Source organism: Lepisosteus oculatus, chromosome 2 (assembly GCF_040954835.1).
Source record: "Lepisosteus oculatus isolate fLepOcu1 chromosome 2, fLepOcu1.hap2, whole genome shotgun sequence".
Classification (NCBI taxonomy): Eukaryota; Metazoa; Chordata; class Actinopteri; order Semionotiformes; family Lepisosteidae; genus Lepisosteus; species Lepisosteus oculatus.
Genome location: NC_090697.1, coordinates 25,692,272 through 25,714,281, shown reverse-complemented (window position 1 = coordinate 25,714,281; position 22,010 = coordinate 25,692,272). Strand labels below are relative to the sequence as shown.

At 39.6% G+C, this 22,010-nt stretch overlaps 1 protein-coding gene across 2 annotated transcripts; it reads left to right on the top strand.

Annotated features, from left to right (window-relative positions):
* Positions 1-17,802, top strand: LOC102682416 (b(0,+)-type amino acid transporter 1-like). 2 transcript variants are annotated; one of them, XM_006626353.3, is made up of 6 exons: positions 2-845; positions 5,503-5,636; positions 7,084-7,213; positions 9,524-9,648; positions 11,478-11,565; positions 13,427-17,802. In XM_006626353.3, the coding sequence occupies exons 1-6, from the start codon at positions 84-86 to the stop codon at positions 13,655-13,657; spliced, it is 1,470 nt and encodes a 489-aa protein (XP_006626416.3). In that variant the 5' UTR covers positions 2-83; the 3' UTR covers positions 13,658-17,802. The 2 variants fall into 2 exon arrangements, with proteins under 2 accessions (XP_015212337.2, XP_006626416.3); XM_015356851.2 differs by lacking the exon at positions 13,427-17,802 and having other exon boundaries at positions 1-845; positions 9,524-9,701; positions 11,478-11,551.
* Positions 17,803-22,010: the final 4,208 nt, after the last annotated feature.

The following is a 22,010-nucleotide window of genomic DNA, read 5'->3' as shown; positions in this document are numbered from 1 at the left end:
GACCTCATATACATTGGTGTTACATTAGTTTACTTTGCAAACAAGTTTCCTATTCCTTTAAATTGTGAAGATTAAACAAAGATATGGATACCAACAGAAATAAGCAAGATATGGAAGGTTCTACATCAACCTACACATCTTCAGGGATCAATGAGAAGGTGCAGACATTCAGCCTGAAACGGGAGGTTGGTTTGGTCAGTGCCGTGTCCCTGATAGCGGGCACTATGATCGGATCAGGAATTTTCATGTCCCCCCAGTGGGTGCTGTACAATATCGGAAGTCCAGGAGGAAGCTTGGTGATCTGGGCAGCGTGTGGTGTCCTGGCTATGCTGGGGTCTCTCTGCTATGCAGAGCTGGGGACTGTCATTCGGGAATCGGGAGGGGAGTACATCTATATTCTCCGGACGTCAGGGCCTCTGCCAGCCTTCCTTCTCGCCTTCATCGCCACGTTTGCATTGAGGCCAGCCAGCATTACAGGAATATCCCTGAGCTTTGCAGAGTACGCTGTGGCCCCCTTTTATCAGGGCTGCTACCCACCTCAGCTGGTGGTCAAGAGTGTGGCTGCTGCCTGTATACTGACACTAGCAATTGTGAACTGCCTCAATGTTCGGTTCTCAATGTCCATCCAAGTCATCTTCACAGTGGCCAAGGTGCTGGCCCTGTTGGTGATCGTGATCGGAGGAGTGCTGCTGCTCTTTAGAGGAAACACAGACAGCTTCCACAAGGCATTTGAAGGCACAATAGTTGGCATGAACCCCATAGGAAAGGCTTTTTATCAAGGTCTGTGGTCCTATGATGGGTGGAACAATCTGAATTATGTAATCGAGGAACTGAAACGCCCTGAGGTGAGCACATTTATGCTTTATGTTAGCAAAAAAAAGCATTATCCATCTGAAATCTGTGCAAAGAAATGTGAATATAACTACTGAGATGTGTGCATTTGCCCTTTTGTGTCAGAATGCATGTATTCATGAAAATGTAATCTGTCACAGGTATGAGCAACTCCAGTCCTGAAAGGTCAAATTGTCCTCCATATTTTAATTCCATCACTGACCCTTTGTTATCTAAGTAAATTAAGTATTTGGACAATAAGTGATTTTCTAATTGAATTATACCTGCTGGCTTTGGCCGTCATGGACTAAGGTTGCAAATCTGCGCAATAATTTATTGTCACTTAATTCAGCAGTGTGAAGTTAGAAACAATTGCTAGCAACAGAAAGAAACTGTTAGGATAGTGCCTGATTATTTAGTGGTACTGTTGAAGTCTTTACAACTTTAGGAATCAAATTGGATAATATTTAATATTGTATTATAAAAAGTACAAATTCTTCAATTTATTACATTACAAAATGTAAATATAGATATATATAGAATATACAGTGTATATACTGTATATATAGAATATACAGTATATATCATACATATATAAATAAATATATTTCCATATATAGAAAGAGAAACAGATTACAATAGGTGAGAATTTGGTTCCACAACAAATATTCATTCTCTTGTATAGTCTTTTCAATAATTACACAACTTGAGTTTCCTGAAAAAAATGTCAGTAAAACGGGGGATAATTGTGACCCAGATACCCCCACAGAATGGAATGGTTGTGAGGTCGTAAATTCAAATCTGCCCCTGCCTCTTGGAACCCAGGGGATAAATGTGGAGCACATCTTGAAACCCAGCAACAACTGTAATGATAGACCTCAGATACTGAATCAGTAAAATACAAGAAACATACAGTAGATCTAAATTTAAATGAAGTGCCCCAGTTTGCATTTATTGTGGCGTACAATTCTTTAACCTCTTGGGCTCAAGGGGAGGTGAAAGTACCAGCAGTTCTTTTCTTTATCTGTTACCTTCTGTCTCTTGATGTGGAAAACGTCTAAAAAAGCATTAAGGAATTGTATTAAAGAAGAGAATCCACATCTGTTATTGCAATGCTCATTGGTTACAAGGGTGTGCAATGTTGCACAATACATAAAAATAAAAATAAAACCAGCAATGCAACTGGCAGCAATTATGAAATTCATTCTTTTAAATATTCTGAGGTTAGTAATAATAAAACTATTGACAATGAACATGAAAAAATCACTTAAATGACTGTAATGTAAAAAGCAACATGTAAGTCAATGTATAAAGGAATTAATCAAACAGGTGTTTTAAACTGCATTGAATAACCTATTTTTTTATAAATGTATTATTTTCAGAATTAAGATATGCAAATGTAGCTTTTAGGTTGCTACATGTCACTGTAGAATACTCAATGTTATTGTGATTGTCAAACTAGTTTCTGACATTTTCAGGGAGCACTGAAGAATACAATTTTGCCTAGATAACATTGTCTTAGAAAATAAGCAGACAGTGCCTTCAGGAAATGTTCACTGCCCCCCACTGAACAATTGCAATTTGTGTTGTATTATGACCAGAATTTTGAATTCAATTAAATTATTTTTTTCTGTTTGGCGCTCACGAAACTATTTTAATAACAAATCCTGTAATTCTAAACTACAAGAGCTGCTTAAATGAACACCTTTTGTTTTTATTGTTTTTATTCATGTGAATTATTTTGTCATCCGGGGTTCTTTGCCCCTTCCTCATAAGAGCCAAGGTGTCAGTATTACTCCCTGAGTCCTGCATAACTCCGGTCTGATCTTTGGCCTCCCTTCAAGCTGCTCCTTGAATAACCTGCTGTCCATGTGGGGCTGCTGGTGCAGACAGGCAGCCATGTGTCTGTCAGAAAGGTGTTGTAGTCCGGTGGAGGATGAATAGATGAAGAGGGTTCCCTCTTTCATGTAAAGATAGTTTTGTTGTACAAATATCAAGTATGATTCTCATTTTTAAATAGGTTCATTCAGTAGAAATCCTCACTAGGATGAACTTTTTCACATTTAGATATGTAAATAAGTATAAGTTAACAAACAGTTCCTTATTGTATTGCTAATTGTGATTATGAGTGCATATATACAGTAAATGTTTGCACATAATTTTATATTGACAAATGATACAATAATACTTTATTTTCTGGTTCCTCAGAAATTTTTGCATCCAAGCAGCTGTTTTACTCATAGAGAGACTTATACAAAAAGTATCAAAAACAAATAAAAATTACATTTTAGGTAAATCAAATCTTTTAGAATGGTTATGTAGGATAGTACGTTACACATCCTCCCACAGAAATCCACACAGCTTACCAGAACCTGTAAGTTTACTCCACTACAGTCGCCCTAAGTCCCTATAATTGCACAATACCCCTTCATTTTGGCACATAAACACCAATTGCACTTTTCCAGAAACCAATACTAATTTACTCAATGAGTAATTCGATTAAATGTAGGATAAAGGAATTCTGCATTTTATTTTATGTATGTATTGGAGGTCTCAAAATTGTGTGTTTGAAGGCATCAGTTGCTATTCTTCATGCAGAACATGTGAGAGATGAGAAGAGATGGTAAAAGTTAGTCTTAACATACTCTTAATGTAAGCAGTTTGAAAGCCCTGCTCAACTGGCTGTGCTAATATCTTAGAACACATCCTCAAGACTCTTCCATTTTTCTAGGATTTAAAATATTTCAAGGCATTCTGGCCGCTCCATCCAACCAAACTATCTACACTGTTTTGATACAGACTGGGGTCATCTTTATTATTCATAAGGAAAAGATGAGGTGATGAGTGTCGAGAAAAGTGCTATATAAGTGTAAGCAATTATTATTATTATAAAACATGGGTTGATCATACAGTATGTTTGTGACGATTATAGTTCCCCCTCCTTAAGGGCGCTCCAGCCCTTTCACTTTAGACTTTATTCTGTGCACCTGATCCCTATTCCCAGCCCACCTTAAAAGGCGGGCGCTGACGCTCATCTGGACTCTGCATCTGGTTTCCGTACCATGCGAGTCCGGGACCTGGAAGCGCCTGGTCCCGTTAAGGTTTTAACTCCTGTTCCTGTTCCTGTTCCTGTTCCTGTTCCTGTTCCTGTTCCTGTTCCTTGTTTTGATGGATCTCCTGGCTTTGGACTTACTCTTGTGTTTTTGGATACCCTCTAAGGATTACTCTCTTGGATTGTTTGCCTCGGCCACACTTCCCCGTGCACCAGCGCACTTTGGACACGCCCCCCTGTTTTCAACCCCGTATTCCTGCATGACGTTTTCCCAGTGTTTCCCCACTTCTTTGGATTTTGTCGTCCGCATAGGGTCCGGAAAGACCTGTTCGTTGCAATGTTTAAATATCTTATTTTCGTAGGAGCTGATGGTGATTTTATCTTTTTATTTTAACCTGAATGTTAAAGTGCTCTTGGCCACACCCTCTTGACTCAATTAAATCACTAAAACTATTTTATTGTCCAAACCTACCACAATATTTTACTAATACACAGATGCAGTCATATAATTTAAATGCATTCCTGCATAGGGTAAATCTGCTTCTTCTCAGAGCTGTTTATATATTGCTAACTTTTATTTACAGAAAAAGATGCAAATATCTAAAAATTAATCATTTATTAAATGACAAAATGCTGTGTCACTTCAAGCACTTTATAGGGACTCCTTTATTCACAAACTCCTTTCCATGGCCACCAGCTTAAACAACATTTGAACTTGCATTTGTATTAATACTGCAATTGCAAAGTATTATGAAGCTCTAGAATGTAGACAGGGAATTGTGCTGGATTTCACAAACTTTTACAAAAGTGTACTGTATAACCATCAGACTATTCAATTTATCCGTAAAGTCATGAATTTCTGAGAATGACATCTGTAAGGTTTAGTGTTCTGAACATGATGTCAACTTTTATAAGTATTTCTGTGCTTAGTAGAGAGATGTGGATGAAGACAATTATTGAGGTTCAAGTTAAGTAATCAAAGGGATGGGATAAATGTTTACTCAAAATCAAAATTAAATTGCAACTTAATATGAAGTTATCCTTATATGTATACAGCAGTTTAATACACATTTAAAAACGTATACTTTTGTATAATCATTCCCAGCTTTACAGAGATTTGGAGATTATGTAAAAGATCTAAGCTCTAAACACACATAAATTATAGACATTTACCAACACTCATGGAAAACAATCAACTGTTCACCTTTTTATAAAAAGTGTAGATGTGTAATTTCCACTGTCAGTTGTTTTCCTTTTCTGCTTTGTAAACAATTGTACTAAAAAGATCCAGCCAAAAACAATTCATATTTTAATATTTTTTAAACGAAGAAAGAAACCAGAAATATCCATTACTGGTTTACGCCCATCACATCACGATCTATGACAAAATTAGCATTGTCATTAATTAGCATAAGGTCTTATTTAAATGAAAACCTCAACCCACTTGCTAATTGGCATAATGCTTCATTAAAGATAATCACATTGGATAGATGAAAGACTCCTCTGGTGAACAAAAGCCATCATCAAGTCCCTAAGTAATTTGTAAGTAATGAGTGGACAGGAAATTGGATTCAGTGTGGTGACCTGCACTAACCATTCCTCTTTTGATCTCCTTCCAGGTGAATCTGCCACGAGCTATGATATTAGCCGTCCCCATGGTAACAGTGCTCTACCTGCTGGTAAATGTCAGCTACCTGGCTGCCATGACTCCCAGAGAACTCATGTCTTCCAACGCTGTGGCTGTCACATGGGGGTGAGATGAAATGAAGGGACTTAGAAACCTGTCGGTGATCAGACCAATGTGCTCACTCGAATAGCAAGGGTGCTGCAGAGACATCTGACTTCAAGTCATACACCAATTTCTATTTTAACCCAAGTAATTCAAAATATTTATTTTCTTACATTCAATCATACATTAGAAATCCAAACAGACTGTACCATTTTCTTTTATCATTTTATGTTCCGTACTTTTGTACCCCCAAAAAATAGATGTATAAAGCCATCAGTAAACATCTGCTTTGGGCTGTCCTGTTTGACTAAAGTAACAAGACAAAAAACATACAATTATTACATCTTTATTCACCTTTCTGCCCAAAGAAATTTTTCCAAGTCTTTCCCTTGGTTCTTTGTGACATTCCTCTTTACATAATTCCCTATTTACACATATACTTGAACAGAGTAGAATGGGTCTTTGAGGCTGCCTCTCAGGCGACATCTAGTGGTAGCTTTGCTTTCGCAAGCTAATGAGGTTACATCAGCTTCTCAATGTTTTCTTGTTGCTTTCACATCTCTATTAGAGTTTGTTACGACTGTATTGCTGTAATAAAACTTTGTTAGCTTGGGAAAACTGAATGTTCTGTGAATCCTTTTAATTTCCTGCTTACTGTATGTGATATGGCCAGCAGCCATATCACCCTGCAACTCACAACTGGCAACCCACTGAAGCTAAGCAGGTGTGAGCCTGGTCAGTACCTGGATGGGAGACCTCCTGGGGAAAACTAAGGTTGCTGCTGGAAGAGGTGTTAGTGGGGCCAGCAGGGGGTGCTCACCCTGGGGTCCATGTGGGTCCTAATGCCCCAGTATAGTGACGGGGACACTATACTGTAAACAGGCGCCATCCTTCGGATGAGACGTAAAACCGAGGTCCTGACTCTCTGTGGTCATTAAAAATCCCAGGGCGCTTCTCGAAAAGAGTAGGGGTATAACCCCGGTGTCCTGGCCAAATTTCCAATTGGCCCTTACCAATCATGGCCTCCTAATAATCCCCTTCTATGAATTGGCTACATTACTCTGCTCTCCTCCCCACTGATAGCTGATGTGTGGTGAGCGTTCTGGCGCACTATGACTGCCGTCGCATCATCCAGGTGGATGCTGCACATTGGTGGTGGTGGAGGGGAGTCCCCATTACCTGTAAAGCGCTTTGAGTGGAGTGTCCAGAAAAGCGCTATATAAGTGTAAGCAATTATTATTATAATTAATGCATGTTTAATATTTATATAATACCTCTCAACTCTGCTTTAAGAGAAGCATAGCAAGACTTATGCCTTAAAAATAAAAACGATCAAGACAGATGTCTGCATGGGACACAATTAAAGCACCAGCATGTTAACATGTATGAGAGAACTGCCTTTGTATGAATGTCACTGAGTGTTTGATTAATTTAATAATGAGGACAGAAGTAACTATGTGTTCATTAACAGGACCAAAGTGCTCGGCAGCTGGGCTTGGCTGATGTCAGTGGCTGCTGCGCTGTCTGCTTTTGGATGTCTCAACGGGAGTCTCTTCAGTGGAGGCCGAGTGTGCTTTGTGACAGCAAGAGAAGGACATATGGTAAGGAAATTGTCAAATAAAGAGCTTCTGCACCTTCAAAACCCAACATACAGCCACGAAACACATACAGGATGACCCCTCAACTGGAGCCTTTTTTCCAGATCCATCAAGCATCTACCAGACAGCACAATCATACCGTCAAACATCTAATCACACAGCCTTGTTATCCACAGTTGTCCACAGCTCCCTTAACTGTCCACGGTCATCGTCCGGAACAGGTGGGCATACTGTACACCACCCCTCTGGCCATATCCAGATCACCAGATCCATTCATTTACAAATTGCCACAAATTGGTATTGATTAGTTTTTTTTTTCAAATATAAAACACTTTCTTGCTTGTACAAAAAGCTCAGAAAATGCAATGGGTATTATATCAAATTTACATATGAAAATCTTTCCATAATATTAATATATACTGAGAGGTATCAAAAACATAGCAAATGAGTATATGACCCAGCATCAAATTGTTGCATTTTAAGGTTGTCATAATGTATTATTTGTTAAAACTGTCAGTAGAGTTTTTTTTATTTCCTGTAAGATAAGAATAGTTTAGTGAACACTTGCCTTACGATAAAGCAATATGTATTAACAGATAGAGGACAACAAAATGGAAACACTAATGTAAAGTCACTTCATAGGGTATTGAGCCACCCCAAGTTGTGGTGTTGGCCAGTACAACCTGTATGTGCTGTGGTATAAAGTCAACCAGTGCCTGGAATTCTTCATGAGAGATGCAGCACCAGTCTTCCTCAATGAAGTCAATCCACTCACACTTGGTTGATGCAGGTTAAGAACTCAGGTGTTGTTCCAGAATATCCCATTAATACTCAACTGGGTGTCGGATCTTGTAGTAGACCCTATGCGATGAAGTAAGAGCTGGAGAAAACAGGAGGCGTGGTATATAGGAAAACACACAGGGGTTTAAAAGTGCACAAAATAATAGTGACAGTCTGTGAGACAGTGAACGGGGGAGACAAAGAATGGCATCCAAATTCAAACAGGTCCGAAGGCAGGTCAGGGCACAGTCTGGGAGTCCATTAACAAGTAAGTCATTCTGGGATGCGACAAGGTTAAAATCCCGGGGAAGGGCGAAAACACTAACACGGGAAAAACATAGAGGTCCATGGGTGACAGGGCAGGATCCTCCAGACCCCGGGCTCAGGAAGCGGGAGGTGTCGGGGATGAGGCCTATGCCCTCAGGAGACAGATATAGGGTATCCTGGTGCTAGATGGGCCTGGCGACATCCTTACCCTAAAGTTGAGCCCCGAGGACTAGAGGAACTAGACTTTAATAGCAGTACACAAAACAGGGTACACCTGTGGAACATGGCAACAATCATGGGACTAATAACAGGAGTAGTGGAGTGCCCTCTAGGGGAGGAATGTCGGGCATGACAGACCTGGTAACTGAGAAAGCCATGTCATACTGTATGGATAACATCAGTGTCATGCTTTTCAAACCACAGGGTGACTACAAATGCTCTGTGGATGGGGGCATTGTCCATCTTTAGGAAAGAAATGCTGCAACATGGGAGATGTACCGCTCAGTAACATTAAGTAATGATTTGCACTGACTTTTCCTTATAAGGGAAAGAGGGAACACATACCATGCCAGATAAATATGCCCAACAACATTATGGAACTACCAGAACCCTTTACTGTTGGAACCTAACACTCGGGGTGTTGTGCACTCATGCGTTTGTTGAGAATATGGTGAAGGAAGACTGATCTGACCCTATCCCATTTCTCTACTGCTCAGTAGTCAATTGCCTTTGCTCTCAGCGCCACTGGATTCGCAATCATGCCAGGTGATATGTGAGGTTTATTCCCTGCAGCCTTACTATGATATCCCACTCACCCTGTGGAGTTCTTGGAGTTTCTGATTAAATTGGCACCCCAGATTGACATTTGCAGCCCATTTATCTGTATTTGTACACCTGTATTGCCTTGTTCATGAACATCATGGCCTTGGAGTGTGGACTTCCACCCACTGTTACCCTTTTCTGATGATCTCTTTCTCTTGGAGTTGGACATCTCCTTAGACACCGCTGCTTGTGAAACATCAGCAAGTCTTGGTTACTGCTATAATTATAGGTAACCGGACCTCTCCAGTACTTTTTCTACACAATCCTAAGCATGTTAGTATGTCATTTGCTTAATTAACGCATCTACTTGTGTGACAGCGCTTGATTTCAACATACTTGTTGTCACTCATTTACCCAGGTTTTTTCTGTCAACTACCTGTATGATCTGTATGAGCTTGCTGTTCCTCCTTGGTAACTCAGCTGCTCTGTTTTGCTTTTGCTCAGCCGGACATCCTGGCGATGGCTCACGCCCGACGCCTGACTCCTTCCCCTGCTATCATTTTTAACACAGTGATAGCATTAGTGGTGCTGATACCTGGAGATTTTCAGAGCATCGTTAACTATACCAGGTACAAACACAGTTCTCCTGGGGTGCCCTCGACCTCATTCCAACAGACATGAGGTATGAGATCACACCAACATTGAGCGTTGTATACTCTCGAGGCATTTTGTTTATAAAACATTTTCTTATGTTTTTTTTGCTCAAATTTACTCTTTGCGCTTTATGATTTTCCTGCATTATCTTTTGAATCATCACAAAAGTTTTTGTTGCTGATATATTTATTGGCTGTTTTACAGGTAATTGTAACTAAGTGTAAATAAGAAGAGGTACAAAATAGGTTGTCAACATGCCAAACATAATGCAGTGTAATACAAGGTACAAATTTAAAAAGAAAATTGTTCAGAATCATATTCAAAGGTTACAGTAAACATAAAACTACAAGAAAATGCTTCTTTAGCAGATGTCAGGCACAGGAGATAAATTGTTAGGATCAAAGAACAGGCATTGGAACACTGGAAACACACGTGCAATTTAAAAAGATTAGGCCTCTGAAGACACTAAAATGTGTTCTGAGATAAAGAGTAGGGGCTAGTATCACAGGATAGCTGGTAAGACAGAGAGAATATAGAAAATATAGTACATGATGGAAAATAAGGAGTGACTGGACTGGAAGTAGGAGACAACAGAGTGATGGAAAAAGCCAACAACTAGTAAAATGTAATAACAGGCAAACATAGTGGGACTCTTCATTTAGGAAGACGTTTACCAAATACATATTATTTAATATACACTTTTAGTTAAACTAGTATTAATTAGCAGAGCCATGGTAGCTCAGACGACAAGAGAGGCTAGCTCCTGACTGGAAAGTACTGGGTTCAATCCCAGGTAGGGGCAAGCAATGTAGCTTGCTCTAATTTCTTCCAGATGGCTCCCAGGTCCACCCAGCCTGCTTTCCAAATGAGTAGCAGGGGTTAATCCCTCCAGGGCTAATAGGCTGGCTGGAGTGTAATGCCCACATCACCTCCACCTCCAGTGTTGGATGGCCCAAATTTATTCCAGCGAGAGTAAAGATTTTACTTCCATCCATCCATCAATTGTCAATGGGCACAGGATAGGATACACCCCGGACAGAACGCAAGTCCTTCGTAGGGCAGATAGACACAAACACACTCACACCAGCACCAGTCTTCCTAGAAGCTGATTTACCTACATGTACTGTATGTCTTTGGAATAGTGGGAGGAAACTGGAGCACCCAGCAAAAACAGGGAGAACAGACTCCATGCAGAATTTACCCCTGGTCTGGGATTGAACTCAGGGCTCCATCTGTACAAGGCAGTAATGTTGACCACTGCACCACTAGGCCACCCCAAGAGTCTATCTAAATTGTACAAATTTCATGGCATTCACAATATTTGAAAACATATTTGTGATAAGTGTGGTTTAATAAACAACATCTATTCAACCCAATTATTTTGTGAATGACAAGGAAACAAGGCAGTTCTTTCTGTATATAGATTTTAACTGGTACCTTAAAAGGAAAGTAATTATTTGACTTTCAGATGTTATTTCGAAGATTTTTTTTTTGGTTCTGATTAGCCACTCGATTGTATTCTATTGACATTAACTTTGCGTGAATTTGGTGTTGTATTTGAAAGGAGTGTGGAGCTGGAATTAGGGCTTTGGATTTACTGTAAGGTTGTTATTTTAAATCCTGGGCCCTGTTGTTGGAAACTTGAGCAACGTGCTTTACTCAGATTGCATCCTTAAAATACACAACTGAATAAAGAGATACAAAATGTGAATTGATTTGGATAAAAGCGGCAGACACGCATGCATATAAATGGTTAAAAATAAATCTGTAAATTACAGCTAATTTTTCACTGCTGTAATTACAGCTTCATGGGCTGGATCTTTAATGGGACAACACTGGCCGGACTTCTGTATTTAAAGATTAAAAAACAGAACATCCACAGTACTTACAAGGTGAGATAACAGAAGAAAGTTCCTATCATTTTTTCTTAACTGCATAATAATCATAAAATGTTGCATTTGAAATACAGTATCTCTTGCATATTATTTGTTGAAAAGGAGCGAGTAGAAAATAAATCCAGGCAGAAAAATAAAAAGAAAAGAAAAAACAGGTGTGTAGGAGAATGGAAAAGAGAGCAGAAAAATAAGGCAAAAGGGTAAAGAGATAAAAAGGCAGTGTGAGAAAGGGAAGGGGAAATGTGAACAGAGAGTCTAAAAAGAATGTAAATTTCCGAGGCAAATTCCAGTGGAAGTGCAGAATTCTCACATTCCCTTTCTTTCGCCCACTATCCATTTGCCACTTATTACTGCTTTCTAACACATGGAGGCAAGCCCTGCTTGTTCCCCTGCGGCTCTGATACTGACTCAGTTCCCCTCTTGAACCACAACTGTGGAAAATGTCATTAACAGTTTTTGCTTGAGGGAATAGCGTCATCGCTCTGAGATCAATTGTAATTTAGTAGAGAAAGTAGGTTATTCATTCCTATTATAATTTAATTGTAAATGTGGCATTTTATACATATTTATGAATTGTACCTAAGGGATATAACTGTTTTGATGCCTCAAAAGCCTTTATTTCTTTGTTTTCCAGGAGTACTATTCAATATCTTCACACATATCCAGTGTTTATTTGATTACCATAACATTCAATTAAGATGGTAATAGTATCTTTTGTGTACTTTTGAACTTTCCAGGTTTTTGTACTTTTTATTACAAGGTACATTGTTTAAAGTTTACCTCTAATATGAGTTCCCAAAAATGAACAGGACTCATCCTTTAAAAGAACTATAACCTACAGAGAGCTAACTGATAATGTGCAGTCTACAGGTTCAGTTAAGTGGCTCAATGAATAAGACACTAATCTGAACCTAAGAGAGGATGGCCACTCTTACTCTATCATGATGTTATGTTAATGGAGTGAATTAAAACTGATTCCAGATGGGCTTACATCCCACTGCACTGTTATTCAAGAATGAACAAGTAAGCACATAGTAATATAAATTCTTAGTTTAAAGGCAAAATTCCTATTGTAAAGTACTGAAATCGGCAGAGAAGCAATACAGAATTCTTGCCTGTGGTGAAAATAAGACAGATGTATGTTAGAAAATAATTTCATAGTTCTAGTTCATGGCAACAGAATGCACACTCATTAAAGGTTCCATATTGTACTGTGACATAGAAAAAAGTGATATTCTATCACTAGTAAAATTTTTCAGTTGTTGAATTCAGAAAAGATAAAGTCATGTCTTCCTGGCATCAGACTGGCAAGACCAGAACATATACAAGTAAATGGTATATCCATGAAAAAGACAGTACTGAGATGACAGGAGCATCAAAAGAGAAAACTATGATCAGAAATAACACCACACGTCCTCACGTCACTGCCAGGTCAATCCCATTTCTATCAATAAACCTCTTTTACATCAATTGCGTAATTATAATAAATTCAATTAGCGGAGCACAAATGCAGAAAGCTAATTAGATAGATAAGACTTTATCTATTAATAATGAATGTAATTATGTGAAGGAATTCATCTTTAGAACATTACATCACTATCTTAATATTACTGAAACAGTGGCACAGTATAGACACCTATTAGGTTTTGCGTGCACGTGCATTTAGGTAAGTAATGTTGTCTGATGCCTTGACTATGGAAAAAATTACCCCAAAGATAAGAAGTAGGTACAAAGCAAAACAGAATACGTTTTGAACCCTGAACAATAACGGAATTGTCTAATTGTCTCTCAGTACTCTGAAAGGATATACTGAGAGGATACAACACTTGCCTCTAATGTGTTTTCTAATTGGTTGCAGGTCCCATTTATCATTCCAGTCGTGATGTTAATTGCAGCAGTCCTTCTGGTCTTGGCCCCAATCGTTGACAATCCTCAAATTGAATACCTGTATGTCAGCCTTTTCATTATCGTTGGTATTCTCATCTATATTCCTTTTATACACTTCAAGCTTTTTCCAGGAGTTTTTAATAAAGCAACTGTGGTTTTACAGCTTTTCCTTGAAGTTGCCCCCGTTGACAAAAATATATAGTAGATGTTGCTGTACTACAGTTTATCAACAGGCCAGTCAGATGTGTAACACCACTCCATGACATCCTGAGATAATATATGGACAGTCTGCTCCTCACATTTATGACAAACCTGTAGCAGGGATTCTAGTAAACCTGAGGAGTTAGGTGTCTCTTCATTTTACAGGAGTAGGGTCCTCCACCAAATTAGCTACTCTGGAACCAGGAACCAGGAAGTTCCCTGAAATAGGCCGTGGGGAGCATTGACCTGTTCATAGACTATAAAAATCATATTGATTAATCATTAGGAGACTGACAGTCTGACCCAACATCCTAGAGTTGAAACAGAGAAATGGATGTTAAGTCCAATATAGTACCTGCTTATGGTCTACGTATGGATAGCTGAAGCTGATGTTTCTCAGAAGTGTCCAGTTTCTGTGCTTATCAATGTCTAAACTCTGGGGTAAGGTTTAGGGCGACCTTGTCTTGAGACAGAGAGACCGCCTCAGCCAGTTGTGCAGCTGGAGTCTGGTATAAATTCTGGGCATCAGGAAGTATTTTGTGGGGAAGTCATCCTGTAGTTTAAGGGGTTTGACCTATTGAACAGAAGCTGTTTTTGCAAACATGTTACTGTGAGGAGCCATGAGGTGAACTGTGAACCATCATCACTATAACTCCTATAAAATGAGATGATTTGAGATGACACTGCAGCATGGCCAAACTGGATGATACTGATCATCCAGGTGGATAGGGTACAATTTTAGCAATGGATGATGTGATGAGGTCAAAAGGAGTGCTGTGTTAGTTGTTTACACTCCCTTCCGGGATGGTTACAAAGCCCTCCCCCGACCTTTTTTCGGCAAATCTTTTAAAAAATTCAAACCACACAAGGCTCCTGGCCCTGATGCTATCCCTGGCCTTGTTCTGAAGGCATGTGCAGACCAGCTGGCAGATGTCTTCTCAGACATATTCAATCTTTCTCTAGCTTAGTCTATAGTTCCTTCCTGCTTTAAGAAAACCACCATCGTCTCAGTCCCTAAGAAACCCAGAGTCAGCTGCACTCACATCAGTTATCATGAAGTGCTTCGAGCGGTTGGTCAAAGCACACATCACCTCCTCACTGCCTGACACCCTAGACCCACTGCCGTTATCACCAGAACAGGTCAACAGAGGATGTTATTGCCACTGCCCTCCATACTGCCCTCTCACACCTGGATAAGAAAGGAACATATGTGAGAACGCTGTTTGTTGATTGCAGCTCAGCATTTAATAGTGCCCTCAAAGCTTGTCATCAAGCTCCAGGATCTGGGACAGAACACTTCCCTATGTAATTGGATCCTGGACTTCTTGACAGAATGTCCGCAGGTGGTGAAGGTGGGCACCAACATATCCTCTACCCTGACTCTAAACACTGGAGCCCCCCAAGGCTGTGTGCTTAGCCGTGTCCTCGACTCCTTATTTACCCATGATTGTGCCACCAGACATAACTCAAACTCCATCATTAAGTTTGTGGACGATACAAAAGTCATCGGCCTGATCACAGTTTTAAGTTCCTGGGAGGACTTAACCTGGACCCACCACACCAACATTGTGGTCAAAACAGCACGGCAGCACCCATTCTTTCTCCTAAGGCTAAAGAGGTTTGGCATGCCATTACATATCCAGGCCAGCTTCTACAGGTGTACTATTGAGAGTATCCTGACTGGTTGCATCACTGCCTGGTATGGGAACTGCTCTGCCCGGGATTGCAAAGTACTGCAGAGGGTGGTGAAGTCAGCGCAGCTCATTGCCAGCTGTAAACTACCAAACATCCAGGATATCCACTCAGCTAGATGTCAAGAAGGCCAGGTCCATTCTCAAGTACCCCAGTCATCTCAGTCACAAACTGTTTTCTCTCCTAACGTCCGTTAAACGGCACCGAAGCATTCGGTCAAAGTCCAACAAATTACGGAACAGCTTCTACTTCCAGGCAATAAGACTGCTAAATAGCCAAGCTGCAGTTCTTTCAGCAAATCACCTGTAATGGCTACATAGACATACAGTTTTCATTGTATTTGGCATACTGTACTACTTGGACATAATGTATTGCATACACCCTGGACATTAGAGAGAGCATTTCCAATTAGATTCACACACTCCCCCAAATGGTGTAATGTAGTCACCACTGTGAGTAATGAAAGAAGTGATGTAAGGAGTGGACTGCCCCTATATTCCTATGGAGAGGGTTCCTGACTGGCACATTGGCTGTCCTGTTGATTGATGGCTAGTCTACTAAATGAAAAAGAGAAGAGCCTGGTCGCTATATATATTAAATAACAATATTTGGCAGGGAAGCATTTTTTCATATAGATCTGCCGTACTGCCACACGGTGGTTTTTCGTATAGATCACTGATGTACTAGAACACTCATGTTCCAAAAGGAGTATTTGTGAAGGTTTTGGGATATATTTTACTATCAAAATCATGTTACTGCTGTCTGGGAAAGGGCTTTAAGGGGTCTTCAAAAATGTAAAGGAGCTAAGTCTGCATCTGTTTTGATCTGAAAGTGTTTTCAGGTTAGTCTTGACTAACCAGTCTTGATCCAGAATATTATATTGAGAAAATAAATTTATAGGGGTTTGAAATTAATCTGAATTTCAGTCTTAATCAGGCACATTGAAGTAACCCCTCTGTGAATATCACTCTCTTGTTGTTTGTTGTTATTTTGTATATCTTTCGTAACTCTGTATGGATATTGTGACAAAAGGTTTAAAATATATGAATCATTTTTATTATAAAATGTTATTTTTAAATCTATTTTTCTATATTTGTATAATCTGTCCCATAATAATTCTGATTTTTAATTTAAAAAGTTATTTAATCCTATGTTCTTCTCTTTATTGACTTGTTACAAAGTTACAAAGCAGTATATACATGTTTCATCTTTATTCACTTACTATTCCTCATTGTCCTCCATAAGCCAGAAGTTAACTAATAAGTGGTCTCAACACACTCTCTGGCAGGTTGAGCAGGTGCTGTGCTGCGCAGTCTGGTCATAGTGAGATCTCTTTGAGTCTCTTACTTTGCTTCAATGTACCGATCTCTTTGGACCTCTCTTTTCCACTTACTGTACATGGAAAGGACATGGAAAAACATGTAAACGACATGCATATACTACGTCTACCTGATTCAGTCAAGAGGCATAATCTCCCACTCGATACCGTCAATGCATTTTTTCATGATTTCTTTCACCACTTCTTCATAACTTCTTCTGTCCTCATCTGGTGTATTTGCATTGGCTAATTTGGGAGAAGAGAAACTTCTTAAGGAGCCTAGAGTATTGCATCTGGATGACATGACCTACAAAATGGGACTGACGATGGATGAACATCACAATGTTTATGATGCCTGCTTGGAAGACAACATTGATATTTGTTTGTCAGTTTACCTAAGGGATACATAAAACCCTCCATAACAGTGTTTAAAGAGGGATATGATCCTTGCACTTTTGAATATCCCCTATATGTTGTCTTTGTTTCAGCCCTGTTCAGTAAAGTACTGTAGGAATGAGGACTGCTTTGTAGACCATAAGTTTGGTTTCACACTGAGGGTATTTGAAGTTGTATTGATCTTTAAATACCCTCTTCCTCAGGGTGTGACATAATACAGGGGTGTGTTCGGTGTGGAGGCGGAGCCCTGGATTAAGGGCAGTGTCTTGCCTTAGCAACCACAGCAGCCCTGGCTAATTAAGGACGAGCCACAACTGTGGGAGCCCTTTAAAACCCACTGAACTCCTCCCCAGAAGGACGAAAATCTTCCAGCGACAGTCCAGGAAGGGAACTGTGACAAGAGCGTTTGAGGCTGCATTTTTCCTTCATTTTATTTTCTTTTTCTTTTCCCCTGTCCCGCTGTCCAGCTGTGTACTGTATCACCCAATCTAGAGAGTGCACTACATTCTTCATGGATTCATCTTCTGAATGTTAATTGTAAGTTCTTATGTGTATCAGGAAATACTGTATGTTGACAGCTGTTTGGATATCCACACTAGTTTCTGCCCAGTTTCCATCCTCGGGTGAATGTGACAATCATTACACTTCATCTTCAAATTACTGCTCTTAAAAGGCTTAGCATTTACAATTGTATGACTCCTGGGTGAGTCTAGAAATAAACTCCCCAGAAGCTCTCCAAACTCCAAACTCTGACTTTTGGGTTTTTCACAACAGTTGAGCAGTAATGTAATGCTGCAACTCTTACCTGACTGACAGCAGTGGTCAGAGGAAATGAGGTGGACCCTAGTGAAGATGAATTCAGGCAATAAGGCTGATGAGAGCAGGGAGGCAGGTGGGCAGACAGAGAGACATAATCCAAAGTCATAGTTGAAAGTGAAGCAAGGCTCGAAGCCAATAAGACTGGGCAAAAGAGCAAACAGCAAATCCATGTGTAGTTGTAGTAAACAAGTTAGGTTCATAGCTAGGAATAAGCACATGCATCTGAACCAAGGTCAAGACAGAGTCAAAACACCAGACAACACAGGCAAAGCAGAGGTGAACCAGAGACATACTCAGAAGCACAAGTGTAAAATGTAGCTGGGAGAAACAGGCAAAGCATGAGAGAAACTAAGCATTGAAACTAAAGTAAAAACTCAAACACTGAATGGGAATGTGACATGGAGACTGGTCTTAAATATTCTGCTAAATGAGGTAAGTGACTATCTCTTGGAACTGATCTTCTTCCTAATTGTTTTCATGACAACTGGCTGATTGGCTTCAGTAGAAACTCAACCGGTTTTCCGAGGTGTTTACAGTGCTTTGACCAGCGCTCCTGTGGGAGCTGGTGTGACAAGTAACATACGGATTTATAAAGACGGACAATGTTTTGCAACTCTTTGGCAAATTGCAGTGTTGGCGGTTTGCCGGGGCAACACAGATGCAGCTCTCCACATGGCTAAGGATGCCTCTCACTGTTTTGGAAAATACAGACTGAGACCACGACCAGTGAGTATCCCTTAAAAGTGTTGACTAATTTTGCTATGTAGTATGAAGTTCTCTCAGGATGGGAAGATACAGTACCTGTGGCTGCAAAGGCAATGCATTAACTCAGTGGTTCTCAAACTGTGGTACACGTACCGGCAGTGGTATGTGGCGTGCCGCCAGGTGGTACGCCAAATGACCCTGGAACTGTGTTGTGTGCGCTGAAAAAATCGGGACGGGTTTTCATATTTTGTACTTTTATACGTGTCGAATACGCAGCCTGCGTACTAGGATACAGTGCGCGCTAATACTTCAGTGGACACAAGAGATACTCTGTAATTCTATACCACTCTATAGGAAGGCGTGCTACGGACGCAAGTGACCAATTGTATTTAAAAAAAGCTACTGTATCTCCAGCAAACAGGGAGAAAGGAGAATGTGTGTGATTTTGGAACAATGCCAACGTTGTAAACACAGGAATGCATAGAATTGCGTACTACGAACGCAGGTAATTTTGTGAGCGCACGAAAGGGTGAAAAATAACAGAAAAATATTTAAGAACTGTTCTAAGTTAATTTGAGAAAAATACATCGAGCGTCTTTGTGTTTCTCTCCCATGCGCATGAAATAAATACTTAAAATAAACACTGAAATAAAAACGGAAACGTCGAAAATGCAAACTTGCAGATTACTAAAGCAGGTAAGCCCCACACTATTATGTGTGGAGAAAAAGCTGATGAACAGCCCGACCTGCTGCCCCCCCGAAAGACACAGTCATTCATAGAATTATTGAAATGAAGGATTATATCAAAAGTACACTGACAGAGCGCGTTAAGATGAGCAGATGTTTTTCACTGCAATTAGATGAGTCTGTAGTCGATTTGGCCAATTTGCTCGTTTACGTAAGATACGAGTTTGAGGGTACGTCCCGTGAGGACTTTCTGTTCTATAAGCCGCTACCAACAGGAACTACAGGAGAGCACATATTTCAGCTTCTGAATGAATTTATCGAAGAGAATGACATCGACTGGATAAAATGTGTCGGAGTTTGTACAGACGGTGCTAGAGCAATGACAAGCCGACACAGCGGTGTAGTTGCACGAATTAGAGAGGTTGCTCCAGAAATTAATGGTTTCATTGCAACATCCACCGCGAGACCTTTGCCGTCAAGAAAATGCCTGACGATTTAAAATCTGTTAGATTGCTTTGCTCAACTAAACAGGCTCACCCCTCTCACTGAAATGGTGCTTTTTTTATTTTTATGTGTTGTTTTTTTCTGTAAAACACTTTGAGAAGCCACATTTTAATATATCAAACAAAGTTTATTATTATAATATTTATTATATGTATGTGTGAGTGTGTGTGCACATGCGCTCATGTTGGTCATTGATAATTTCTGGGGTTCCTATGAGATGATGACTTGTAGGTGGTACTTGGATACTTTGGTTGGATTAGGGGTGGTACTTGGTCCAAAACGTTTGAGAACCACTGCATTAACTCATTTTTAAACTGTATAAGACCATTACCAAGGCATGGTTTTGCATCCTGACCAGATGCAAAAGATATGTTGGTCTTCTGAAAGTAGGAAAATTCATCAGGAAATCACCTTCACAAAAAGTATTGGCTCACTTAAAGCATGCTTCTTGTATGCTGTCAAAATTTCAGTCAATTATAAAGCCTTATAAGTTTGCAGGTTTAGCCAACTGCTTAATAGAGCTTTGTTGTGCTAAACTTCACTCTCCAGAAGATGGCAGCAAAACAAGGCCCTTCAGGATAATGATCATCGGATTTAATGGCCCAGGCATCTTCCTTATCTGCAATATTTGAAAATCACACACGAGTACACACTTAATAAGGCCCTATCTCCCTAGTGTGGTAAATGAGGAAAGACATGTGAGTTTATCCCTTGGGTTGGGAAACAACTGCTCTAGTGCATTTATCTTGTAAGATATAGCTGCAACATATAAAATCAATGTAAACAGAAGTGTAAATGAAATGGTTTTGCTTATTTGATTTTCTATTGGCACACTCTAAGGACATCAAAGTGCTGAGTTCGTACTCAGATTCGAAAAAAAATGTATATTTAATAAAATGTATGGATTGGAAGCCATCTAATAACGTGAGGACAAAAAATATTGTTTAAAAACTTCCTTGTGCCTTAGGAGTTTTCTCTGTGAGGATGACAGAAGGGTGTAGCTAAGCCGATCACTCATGACCTTTCACAGAGAGACGCTCCCAAACCACGACACTGGCAGGGACAGGAGGGAGGAAGTTTCTGTTTTCTTGTAAACACCTTCACATGAAACCTGAGAGAAAAACACTAGTGACAGCCTTAAAGGCAGATGACTTTTTCAAAAATATTTTCCTTTTCATCTTTTCTTTTCCAAGGTTGATCCTTAGGGGTACAAGCCCTGCCTTACAGGCTAAACCTCAGAGTGCAACATGTGATTGTTGTTAACTCAGCTCTTCAGCAGCCCAAGAAAAAACAATGCAGCATTGTGAGTAGTCCAACATGTTGAACTTTGAATTGACCTTTCAACCTCATGGCCTTAAAAGTGGAAAAGGTGTGTTATTTCAACATGTTGCTCCTTGCTGTCTGAGGGCACAGCATCCTTTTCAAACCTCACCAGAAGTCACGCAAGGGTTTGCTGAGTGAAAACTAAAATGAAATACTGTATAGACTAGAACTAGATTAAGATCCCTCCACTGTTTATGCTGTATTTTCAGTAGTGATGTCTGATTGTGAAACCCACACTTTAAGGAAATACATATTACTGAAATATAACACAGTTGATGCATGGAAGATTACACCATAATCAAAACTAATCAGAGTTAACACAAGTTTCTTTTCTGTTTTTATATTAAAAAATAATGTGGATATTAACTACTGAGAAATTCTAGAATTAGAAATACCAGTTGTTTTTAAACACTATATAAAAGAAGAAGGGTATTTTTGAAACTTGATAATCCACAGCGTTAAAAGCACCCCAGATTTCCCTGATTGAAAAAAGCTGTTTAAGTTTGGATTTTTTTTTTCAGGCTGTCATTGAACCTTACGTTTATGCTCTTTAATCAGTAAAACTATTCTGTTTCACAGAACTTATTGAGATGTGTGGCTCATGTTTTTTTTTTAATGAGCCTTCTGTCTTCTTTTAATTCTGATTATTCTCTATATAAATAAATAAAAAAAACCTTTGCCATTCACGTTAAGACAGAAGAAGCTCTCTAGGTATAATGGATGAGACATGAAGATTCATGAGGAATGTATGTATTAAGGAATGAATACTCTCCCCTCTATGCAAATCTCATTTCTGTGTTCTCATATTTATTTTCCTTTCACAGTTTATGTGAGAACTAGGCTTTTCGACCAAGTAGTGAAATCATCTTGTTTACCCTGATCAATGCTCCCCAATGTGAAATGAGTTGTT